The sequence below is a fragment of the Rhinopithecus bieti genome, unplaced genomic scaffold, assembly GCF_001698545.2.
Source record: "Rhinopithecus bieti isolate Rb0 unplaced genomic scaffold, ASM169854v2 scaffold_33066, whole genome shotgun sequence".
Classification (NCBI taxonomy): domain Eukaryota; kingdom Metazoa; phylum Chordata; class Mammalia; order Primates; family Cercopithecidae; genus Rhinopithecus; species Rhinopithecus bieti.
This window is the reverse complement of record NW_016814098.1, coordinates 1,121,441-1,132,438: the sequence shown is the minus strand read 5'-3', so window position 1 is coordinate 1,132,438 and position 10,998 is coordinate 1,121,441. Positions and strand designations below refer to the sequence as shown.

Here is a 10,998-nt window from a genome sequence, read left to right as displayed (position 1 = left end):
TGCACCACTGTATTCCAGCCTGGTTGACAGAAAGAGACCTTTGTCTCAAAAAATAAAAAATAGGCTGGGCGCGTGGCTTATGCCTGTAATCCCAGCACTTTGGGAGGCCAAGACAGGCAGATCACCTGAGGTCAGGAGTTTGAGACCAGCCTGGCCAACATGGTGAAACCCCATCTCTACTAAAAATACAAAAATTAGCTGGGCATGGTGGTGCATGCCTGTAATCCCAGCTACTCAGGAGGCTGAGGCAGGAGAATCACTTGAACCCAGGAGGCAGAGGTTGCAGTGAGCTGAGATTGCACCACTGCACTCCAGCCTGGGCAACAGAGAAAGACTCTGTCTCAAAAAATAGTACTAATAAATAAATGAAACAGTTGTGTGACTATCATCACCACAGTCCAGTAGTAGAACATTTTCATCATCCTAAAAATGTCCCAAATGCCCACTCCTACCCCCAGCCCTAGGGAAGCACTAATCTGCTTCTTTTTTTCTTTTTTTCTTTCTTTTTTTTCTTTCTTTTTTTTTGAGATGAAGTCTCGCTCTGTCGCCCAGGCTGGAGTGCAGTGGCCGGATCTCAGCTCACTGCAAGCTCCGCCTCCCGGGTTTACGCCATTCTCCTGCCTCAGCCTCCCGAGTAGCTGGGACTACAGGCGCCCGCCACCTCGCCCGGCTAGTTTTCTTTGTGTGTTTTTTTAGTAGAGACGGGGTTTCACCGTGTTAGCCAGGATGGTCTCTATCTCCTGACCTCGTGATCCGCCCGTCTCGGCCTCCCGAGTGCTGGGATTACAGGCTTGAGCCACCGCGCCCGGCCTCTTTTTTTTTTTTTTGAGTCAGAGTCTCGCTCTGCCGCCCAGGCTGGAGTTCAGTGGTGTGATCTTGGCTCACTGCAACCTCCGCCTACCAGGTTCAAGCAATTCTCCTGACTCAGCCTCCTGAGTAGCTGTGACTATAGGTGCCTGCCACCACGCCCGGATAATTTTTTGTATTTTTAGTAGAGATGGAGTTTCCCCGTGTTAGCCAGGATGGCCTCAATCTCCTGACCTTGTGATCCACTGGCCTCGGCTTCCCAAAGTGCTGGGATTACAGGCATGAACCCCCGTGCCCGGCCACTGACTTGCTTTTGTGTCTTCTTAGTGTTTGCTTTTTCCAGAAATTATACATAAGTGAATCACACAGTAGTATTTTGTGTCTTGCTTCTTTCACGTTTGAGATTCATCCATCTTGTACCACATGTTGGTCATTTGTTACTTTTCACTGCTGAGTAGTATTCCGTTCCTGGATGTGCTGCATTTTGCTTCTCTATTCCGCAGGCGGTGGATGTTCCGGTTGTGTCCAGCCTTGGGTTATCATGAATCAGGCTGCTCTGACATTCACTTGCACATCTTTATGTACATGTGTGTTTGTATTTCTCTGCAACTCCATGTGAACTTAAGATGTTACTACTGCTGTGACGTATTCGTAAAGCTGAAGAGGAGAATGAGAGCAAATTTTTTTAAGTTTGTTTATTTATTTATTCATTTATTTATAGAGACAGAGTCTCCCTCTGTCGCCCAAGCTGGAGTGCAATGGTATGAACATGGCTCGCTGCAGCCTCAACTTCTTGGGCTCAAGCAATCCTCCTGCCTCAGCCTCCTGAGTACTACAGGTGTGCACCACCATACATGGCTAATTAAAAATATATATATATTTGTAGAGAGGGGGGTCTTGCTATGTTGCCCAGGCTGGTCTCAAACTCCTGGTCTCAAGTGATCCTCCTGCCTTGGCCTCCCAGAGTGCTGGGAGGTGTGAGGCACTGCACCCAGTTTAGAGCAAATATCGAAACGGCAAGTTACTCCCAGCGCCTCCTGCCTGCCAGGCTTGGTGCTAGGCTCTGGAGAGGCACACCCTGACCAGTGAGAGCCCCATCTCCCCAGGAGCCCCAGCCTCCCAGCGGGAAGATAGCCTCAGGCCTGACTGGCTGTTTGGAGTCCATCTCACCAGAAGAAACTTCAGTTTTGGCATGAGGGGCATATTGGGGTCAAAGAAAAGCTTTACTGGCCTGCTTTAAAAAAAAAAAAAAAGTCTTTTTTTCTCTGAAGAATAAAGTGTCTGCAACTGTGCACAAGCAATAAGCATTCTTCTATCACTTCCCTGTCCGCAGAAGGTTATTTCCTTTAGCTAAAATTTCAGAAACTGCGTAACCAGCAATATCTGATGGTGACAGGGCACTGTTGGTCCGATTTCAGGTGACTCGTGGCTGTTGTTCCCCCTACTGGCCTTAAGCCACTCCTTTGCACACAGCGCCTCCTAATGACGGCATCTCACCTGGAGTGTCCTCCCCATACAAGAGACCAAGGGAGAGAGGCGGGCCTCGCCCCACTGACACGGACGCACAGCACACCAACAGCCATTTTTCCCTTCCAGAAGTCAAGCAATTTTACTTTATGTCCCTGAGACTTTTATTTTATTTTTTTTTCTTTTATTTTAGAGACAGTCTCACTCTATTGCCCAGGCTGGAGTGCAATGGTGTGATCTCGGCTCACTGGAACCTCCACCTCTCAGGTTCAAGTGATTCTCCTGCCTCAGTCTCCCGAGCAGCTGGGATTACAGGTGCCCACCATCACGCCTGGCTACTTTTTGTATTTTTAGTAGAGACAGGGTTTCACCATGTTGGCTGGGCTGGTCTTGAACTCCTGACTTCAGGTGATCTGCCCACCTTGGCCTCCCAAAGTACTGGGATTACAAGTGTGAGCCACTATGCCTGGCCCCTGAGACTTTATTTTTAAAACAGCCCTCATTGGCTTCCTCTCTTTTGTGGGGGGAAAGGCATTCCCTGCAGAGGTGGAACCGCACAAGCGTGACTGTCGCCCGCAGCAGGGCAGAGGTGTGAGCAGAGAGCAGGGGCTGGCCAGTAGGAGGAGCCTGGGAAGGTAGGTCAAAGCCAATCATGGGAAGCTGGAAGTGGAAGGACAGAGTTCAGGGAAGGATGGGTGCAGGTGTGCCTGCTCCTCTTGGGTAGACCATGTGCTGTTTGTGGTATATGTGTCTTACCCACAGGTGGGTTCTAAAGTTAACATGCTAGCTACTTAGGAGGCTGGGGCAGGAGGATTGCTTGAGGCCAGGAAGTCAGGACCAGCTTGAGCAACATAGTGAGACCCCATCTCTACAAAAAATTCAAAAAGTTAGCTGGGTGTGGTAGGGTGTACCTGTGATCCTAACTACTTGGGAGGCTAAGGTAGGAGGATCGCTTGAACCTGGGAGGTCAATGCTGCAGTAAGCCGTGATCGTGCCACTGTACTCCAGCCTGGATGACAGAGTGAGACCCTGTCTCTAAAAATAAATAAATAAATAAAAGTAGTGACCATCCTGGCTAACATAGTGAAACCCCGTCTCTACTAAAAAATACAAAAAACTAGCTGGGCGAGGTGGCGGGTGCCTGTAGTCCCAGCTACTCGGGAGGCTGAAGCAGGAGAATGGCGTAAACCCGGGAGGCGGAGCTTGCAGTGAGCTGGGATCCAGCCACTGCACTCCAGCCTGGGAGACAGAGCAAGACTCCGTCTCAAAAAAAAAAAAAAAAAAAAAAAAAAAAAAAAGTAGTAAAAAAGTTAACGTGAGCTGTTTCATAGTCAAAATTTCCCTTACAAGTCCCTTAAAGTACCCTTGAGGGTACGTAGTTTTGTGCATATTCACCCATACAGTAAATTGTATGTGTAAATGTTTAATGTATGGAGTAATGTACATTATAGAAAAGATTGTAAAAATGTTATAACCTGTACATAACACAATTTTATAGTACAACACTTTTAATTCGCTGTGAAACGGGTACAGACAGGCGACCTCGTGTGGGTCCCATGCTGTGCCCGTGTCCTCAGAGCTGGGCATTTGGAGGCTCCCCCACTGGCAGGTATGGGAGTTGCTGCCGAGCCAGGTCAGGACAGGCCAGTGGCAGAGATTTGGCTTGGACGGGAAATACGGAGTGAACCTCCTTGGCAAATCCAGCATTTCCACCGAGGAACGATTTGGTTCTCAGTGAGGGTCTATCTGGAAGCCACCTTTGCTTGTACTTAGTGGATAGTTTATTTGGGGTCGTTTGGCAGACAGATGGAGACGACTGTGGAGTCGAGGAGGTAAATCCCCTCCTAGCTATTTCTGGCACCAAGTGCGGCCGACCTCCACACACCTGTATGTGGAAAGGTACATGGAAGGGATCCCCTCCGCCTCTTTCCACGGGCATCCTTTTTCTAAGTGAGAAGGGAGGGTTGCTGTTGCCTGTCTCTGGCAGGAGTTGTGGGATCCCTAGAAATCGTCTTGCTCCTGTACTAAGCTTCTTTTTTGAGACAGAGTTTCACTCTGTCGCCCAATCTGGAGTGCATTGGCATGATCTCGGCTCACTGCAACATCCGCTTCTCAGGTTCAAGTGATTCTCGTGCCTCAGTCTCCTGAGTAGCTGGGACTACCGGCGCATAACACCACACCTGGCTAATTTTTGTATTTTTTGGTAGAGATGGGGGTTTCACCATGTTGGCCTGGCTGGTCTCAAACCAGCGACCCACCTGCCTCAGCCTCCCAAAGTGCAGGGATTACAGGTGTGAGCCACTGTGCCTGGCCTAAGCTGTTTTCTTTTCATTTTTGCTAGGCTGTTAGAGAAACGGCAGCATCCAGGACAGTGCTGTTTGGGACCTCTGCTCTGATTCCTGAAGTCTTCACCTACTTTTTTAAAAGGTAAGAGGCATGGTCATATCCCCAGGTAGGGATCTGAAAGTCAAATCCTTATAAAAACCTGTCAGATACTGACCGTGGTAGAGGGTGGAAAGAGTAACCTTCCCATAAACACACATCACAGCTCAGACAGTCAGATTGATTGTGGCAGGCATGGAAATCCAGGTGTGTGGATTCCACCGAATGGGGAATCCAGCGCAGGCTCTGCCTCCAGTTACCCCGTGTCCTTGACGTGTCCAAGGACCTTTCACGGCCGTTTCCTCACCTCTAGAATGAGGGGCTTGGATGACGTGCACGTTCCCCTGGCTCTGATGTGCTGTGAATATTGCTAAAGCCCGCCCCTCTGCACCCCCATTCCAAGCATGTTTTATATTAGCTTCAGCGACTCCGGATTCCGATTGATCCCTTTGAAGAAGGCAGAAATGGTCTACGAGGTGGAGGACTGGGCATCCATCAGGGTTCCTGTGGCCCCCAGTATGAGAAGCCTAACCTGCGAGAACTCAGGCCCGAGGGGAGATGTGGGGCTTTAGGGCCGGAACGGGCAAGGATTGCAGACCATGGCAGCTTGAACAGAAGCTCCCTTGCTGGGTGCACCTCCCTGTCACCCTCGTGGGTATTGGTTCCTTCTCTCCTGCCAAATTGGCTTCTTCATCTTGATGAGGGACCCGTTTGCTAGTAACTCCCAGCTCATAGCCTCACAGCCTCCTGATCAGAGGTGGAATACAGCAAACCCGAGGGGAGGCACGAATGTCTTCCCCTCAGGGCAGACTCCTGGGGAAGGGTTCTGTAGGCCTGAGTTGGGTTGTGTGCCTGAGCTGCAGTGTGGCGAGGCTGGGAATCGCCTGCTAGGACCACACACAGAGCACATTTCCAAGAAGGAGGGATGGGATGGCGCGGTGGCTCACGCCTGTAATCCCAGCACTTTGGGAGGCTGAGGTGGGCAGATCACCTGAGGTCAGGAGTTTGAGACCAGCCTAGGCAACATGGTGAAACCCTACCTCTACTGAAAATGCAAAAATTAGCCAGGCGTGGTGGCGGGTGCCTATAATCCCAGCTACGCAGGAGACTGATGCAGGAGAATCGTTTGAACCCAGGAGGCAGAGGTTGCAGTGAACCAAAATCACACCATTGTACTCCAGGCGACAGAGGAAGACTCTCTCAAAAAAAAAATAAGAAAACAGGCCTTGATCTAGCTGTTCAGGTACAATAAAAAGAAAAAAGAACGGCCGGGCGCCGGTGGCTCAGCCTGCTAATCCATCAACCTTTGTGGGAGGGCCGAGACGGGGCGGATCACGAGGGTTCAGGAGATCCGGAGAACCATCCCTGGCTTCACGGGAAGACCCCGGTCTTACTAAAAAAAATAAAAAACTAGCCCGGGCCGAGGTGGGCCGGGCGCCTAGTAAGTCCAGCTTACTCGGAGGCTAGGCAGGAGAAATGCGCATAACCCGGGAAGGCGGAGCCTTGCCAGGTGAGCCCGTGAGGAACGGCCACTGCAACCCTCCAGGCCCCGGGGCGACAGAGCGAGACTCCGTCTTCACAAAAAAAAAAAAAAAAGAAAAAAAAGAAAAAAAGAACAGGCCCTGAATCCAGCCGTTCCAGGGTGCCCACTAAAATAATTAAAACAAAAACAAAGCAAAAAAAAAAAAAAACAGGCCCTGATTCAGCTGTTCAAAAAATAAGCCCTGATAGTTTAACATCACTAGTGAGCCATGCCTTGTCTCTTACAGGACCCAGTTTTTCCTGAAAAACCCAGGGTCATTGTGGATCTTGAAACTGTCTTGTACTGTCCTGACAATGGGACTGATGGCGCCAGTTTCTTTTAGTATATTTCCACAGATTGGACGGGTAAGTGCCCCCATTCCACTTTTCTCTCAAAGTTTATTATTTTGCAGTTATAAGAGTAAAGTAAGTAAGTTATTCTTACAAATCTGCAAAGTTTATAAAAATATAAAACAAGACCAGGTGCAGTGGCTCACACTTGTAATCCCAGCACTTTGGGAGGCCAAGGTGGGAAGATTGCTTGAGCCCAGGAGTTCAAGACCTGCCTAGGCAACATAGTAAGACCCTATCTTTACAAAAAATAATACACAAATTAGCTGGATGTGGTGATGTACACCTGTTGTCCCAGCTGCTCAGGAGGCTGAGGTGGGAGGATCACCTGGGCCCAGGGTTGAGGCTGCAGTGAGCCATGATTGCACCACTGTACTCCAGTCTGGGTGAGAGTGAGACCCTATTTCAAAAAAATAAAATAATAAAACAAAATACAGTTGACTTTTGAACAACTTGGGGGTTAGTAGTCAGAAATTCAAGTATCACCTTTGACTCCCTGAAAACTTAACTATTAATAGCTTACTGCTGACCGGAAGCTTACCAATAGCATAAAAAGTCAAGTAACACATATTTTATATTCTATATGTGTTATATTATGTATTCCTACAATAAACTAGAGAAAATAGAATGTTATTAAGAAAATCAGGCTGGGCGCGGTGGCTCACACCTGTAATCCCAGCACTTTGGGAGGCCGAGGCAGGTGGATCACGAGGTCAGGAGATTGAGACCATCCTGGCTAACACGGTGAAACCCCGTCTCACCTAAAAATACAAAAAAATTAGCCGGGCGCAGTGGCAGGCGCCTGTAGTCCCAGCTACTTGGGAGGCTGAGACAGGAGAATGGCTTGAACCCAGGAGGCGGAGCTTGCAGTGAGTCGAGATCACACCACTGCACTCCAGCCTGGGCGACAAGAGAGAGACTCCGTATAAAAAAAAAAAAAAAGAAAGAAAATCAGGCCAGGTGCAGTGGCTCACGCCTGTAATCTTAGCACTTTGGGACACTGAGGTGGGGAGATAACTTGAGATCAGGAGTTCAAGAGCAGCTTGGCCAACATGGTAAATAAAACTCCAGCTCTACTAAAAATACAAACATTAGCCAGGTGTGGTGGGGCCTGTAATCCCAGCTACTCAGGAGGCTGAGGCAGGAGAATCGCTTGAACCTGGGGATGTGGAGGTTGCAATGAGCCAAGATCATGACATTTTACTCCAGCCTGGGCGACAGAATGAGACTCTGTTTCAAAAAAAAAAAAAAAAAAAAGGAGGAAAAAATATATTTACTGTTTATTACATGAAGGTGAGTCATCAGTTTCAGTGAGGATCAAGGTCTTCATCCTCGTCATCTTCATGTCGAGTAGGCTGCGGAGGAGGAAGAGGGGTTGGTCTGGCTGTCTCACGGGTGACGTGGGGGAAGAAAATCAGTGTATAAGTGGGCCTGCATCGTTCAAACCTGTATTATTCAAGGGTTAACTGTAATGATATTTATATTTAATTCTATCCCTCAATTCTCTTAGTGCAGTTTTGGGTTCTGTTTTTCTTAACAATATTTCATAAGCATTTTTTTCTGGGGCATAAAAAGAAATGTTTTAAAACTACTTAATTAAAGAAATTTTAAATACTCCAAAATGTTCTCTAACTACACCCTCTCCAATAGAACTTTCTGCAGTGATGGAAATGTTCTATAATAGATTGGTGCTGTCCAATATGGTAGCCAAGAGCTACATGTGCTACTGAGCACTTCAGGAGAGGCTGGTGTGACTAGGGAACGGAATTGTAAATTAAGTTAAATTTTAAATTAGGTACTCTTGTGTGCTTAGTGGCTATTGGACAGCCCAGTTCTGTAGATAATTTATAATATAATTTATTATGAGTCAGACTGCCTGGACTCAGATTCCAGCTTCTCCACGACCTTGGTCAACTTGCTCCATTTTCTTATCTGTTAAAGAGAGCTGAAGATAATGGCGTCTCTGCCGAGGGTTGTTGCTTAGTAGGCAGCAAGGACATTTTTTTTTTTAAGTCAGAAAGCCAGTTTTTTTAATTTCCAAAGCTCTGCCGTAAATTTCTAGCAGATGTCAAGGACATTATTGATGCTAGTAGATATCAGCAATTTCTTGGCTAAATATTTTAAGTGCTTGTTTCTGTCACTATAAATATATATGTCCTCAAAAGCATTTATATTTATGGAATGATCTTGTTCAGAATCCACATTTTATAGGTTTAGGTTTTAGGATCATTCATTCAAGCAACTTTGCCAGCACAACGTAGATGTTTCAAATTATTTTAGATAGTTATGCTTATTACTATGCTATGGGCGAGGGGTTGGGGAGTGAGGCGGCATCTCAGAATAAAATTTCAGGCCAGGCATGGTGGCTCATGTCTGTAATCCCAACACTTTGGGAGACCAAGGTGGGAAGATTGCTTGAGGCCACGAGTTCCAGACCAGCCTGGGGAATGCAGTGAGACCCCGTTTCTACACAAAATGTTCTAAAAATTAGGTCGGGGGCTGTGGCTCATGCCTGTAATCCCAGCACTCTGGGAAGCCCAAGTGGGAGGATCACTTGAGCCCCGGAGTTCAAGACCAGCCAGGGCAACATAGCAAGACCTTGTCTCTGCTGACAATAAAAATTTGGCTGGGCATGGTGGGTCACACCTGTAATCCCAGCACTTTGGGAGGCCAAGGTGGGGAGGATCACTTTAGCTCAGGGTTTGAAACCAGCCTGAACCTCATCTCTATTCTGAAAAAAATTAAAAAGAAAAAAATAATAATAATAATAATTAGCCAGGCATGGTATGTGCCTGTAGTCCCAGCCACTCAGGTAGCTGAGGTAGGAAGATCACCTGATCTTTGGTCAAGGCTGCAATGGGGCCAGAGAGTGAGACTCTGTCTCAAAAAAAAAAAAAATGAGTGGGGTGAAGTGGCACACACCTGCAGTTCCAGCTACTCAGAAGGCTGCGGTGAGAGGATCACTTGAGCCCAGGAAGGAGAGGAAGAGTTTATCCCCAGTGGAGGATGGGAAGGGCTGAATGGGCATGTGAGGCTGCAAGGAACAGGCAGGATGCTGGGGGCCAGGTGGCAGGCCCTGCACAGCCAGGCCGAGGAGGTGGGCAGCAGGTGAGTCATTCAAGGTTGGAAGGGGCAGAACTCCAGAGGCCAGAGTGGAGGCAGGAAAGGGAGTCAGTCACACACATGACCCCAGATGCCAAGACTTGCTTGCTGGACTTTGAAAATATCCTGTTGGGGTCGGGCGTGGTGGCTAATGCTTGTAATCCCAGCACTTTGGGAGGCCGAGGTGGGTGGATCATGAGGTCAGGACATTGAGACCATCCTGGTTAACACGGTGAAACCCCGTCTCTATTAAAAATTCAAAATATTAGCCAGGTGTGGTGGCGGGCGCCTGTGGTCCCATCTACTTTGGAGGTTGAGGCAGGAGAATGGCATGAACCCCAGAGGTGGAGCTTGCAGTGAGCCGAGATTGCACCACTGCGCTCCAGCCTGGGCGACGGAGTGAGACTCCGTCTCAAAAAAAAAAAAAAAAAAAAGAAAATATCCTGTTGGCTCAAGGCGGCCATGGAGGTGCTTAGATGAGATAAGGAGTTATTACTAATTTTGTTACATATGATAATGGCATAGTAACATGACATGAGAATTGCCTTAAAATACTCAAGGAAAAAAACCCTACTGCTGGGTGTGGGAGGTGCTCGATGAAATGAGATCTGCAAATTGTTAATAGTTATTCCTGAGTGAGCACATGTGAGTTCATTACATTCTGTCCACATTTGTTTTTTGTTTGTTTGTATGTCTGAGACAGGGTTTCACTCTGTTGCCCAGGCTGGAGGGCAGTGGTATAATCATGGCTTACTGCAGCCTTGACTCCCAGGCTCAAGTGATCCTCTGGCCTCAGCCTCCCAAGTAGCTGGGACTCCAGGAACGTACCACCACACCTGGCTCATTTTTTATTTTTTGTAGAGACAGGGTCCCACTGTATTGCCCAGGCTGATTGCAAACTCCCCACCTCAAGCAATCCTCCTGATCTTGGCTCACTGTAACCTCCACCTCCCAGGTCCAAGCGATTCTCGTGCCTCAGCCACCGGAGTAGCTGGGATTACAGGCACCCACCACCACGCCTGGCTAATTTTGTATTTTTTATAGAAACGGGGTTTCACCATGTTAGCCAGGCTGGTCTCAAGTGATCTACCCGCCTCAGCCTCCCAAAGTGTTGGGATTACAGGCATGAGCCATTGTGCCCAGCCATCTTAAAACTTTTAATGGAAAGTTTCAATTATAAACAAATATAAAGATAAGTAAATAACAATAATAGGCCAGAGGTGGTGGTGTGCGCCTATAATCCCAGCTACTCGGGTGGCTGAGCTACGAGAATCACTTGAACTTGGAGGGTAGAGGTTGCAGTGAGCTGAGATGGTGCCACCGCACTCCAGCCTGGGCAACAGAACAAGACTCTGTATCAAAAAAAAA

At 47.9% G+C, this 10,998-nt stretch overlaps 1 protein-coding gene across 4 annotated transcripts in view; it reads left to right on the top strand.

The window, feature by feature from the left end:
• SFXN4 (sideroflexin 4) overlaps window positions 1-10,998 on the top strand; it is a 33,433-nt gene that overhangs the window by 14,624 nt on the left and 7,811 nt on the right. For all 4 annotated transcript variants that reach the window (XM_017849764.1, XM_017849765.1, XM_017849763.1 and 1 more), the window contains 2 exons: window positions 4,616-4,701; window positions 6,426-6,543. In XM_017849764.1, the coding sequence (XP_017705253.1) occupies window positions 4,616-4,701; window positions 6,426-6,543 (204 nt within the window). The remainder of the gene's footprint in view (window positions 1-4,615; window positions 4,702-6,425; window positions 6,544-10,998) is intronic.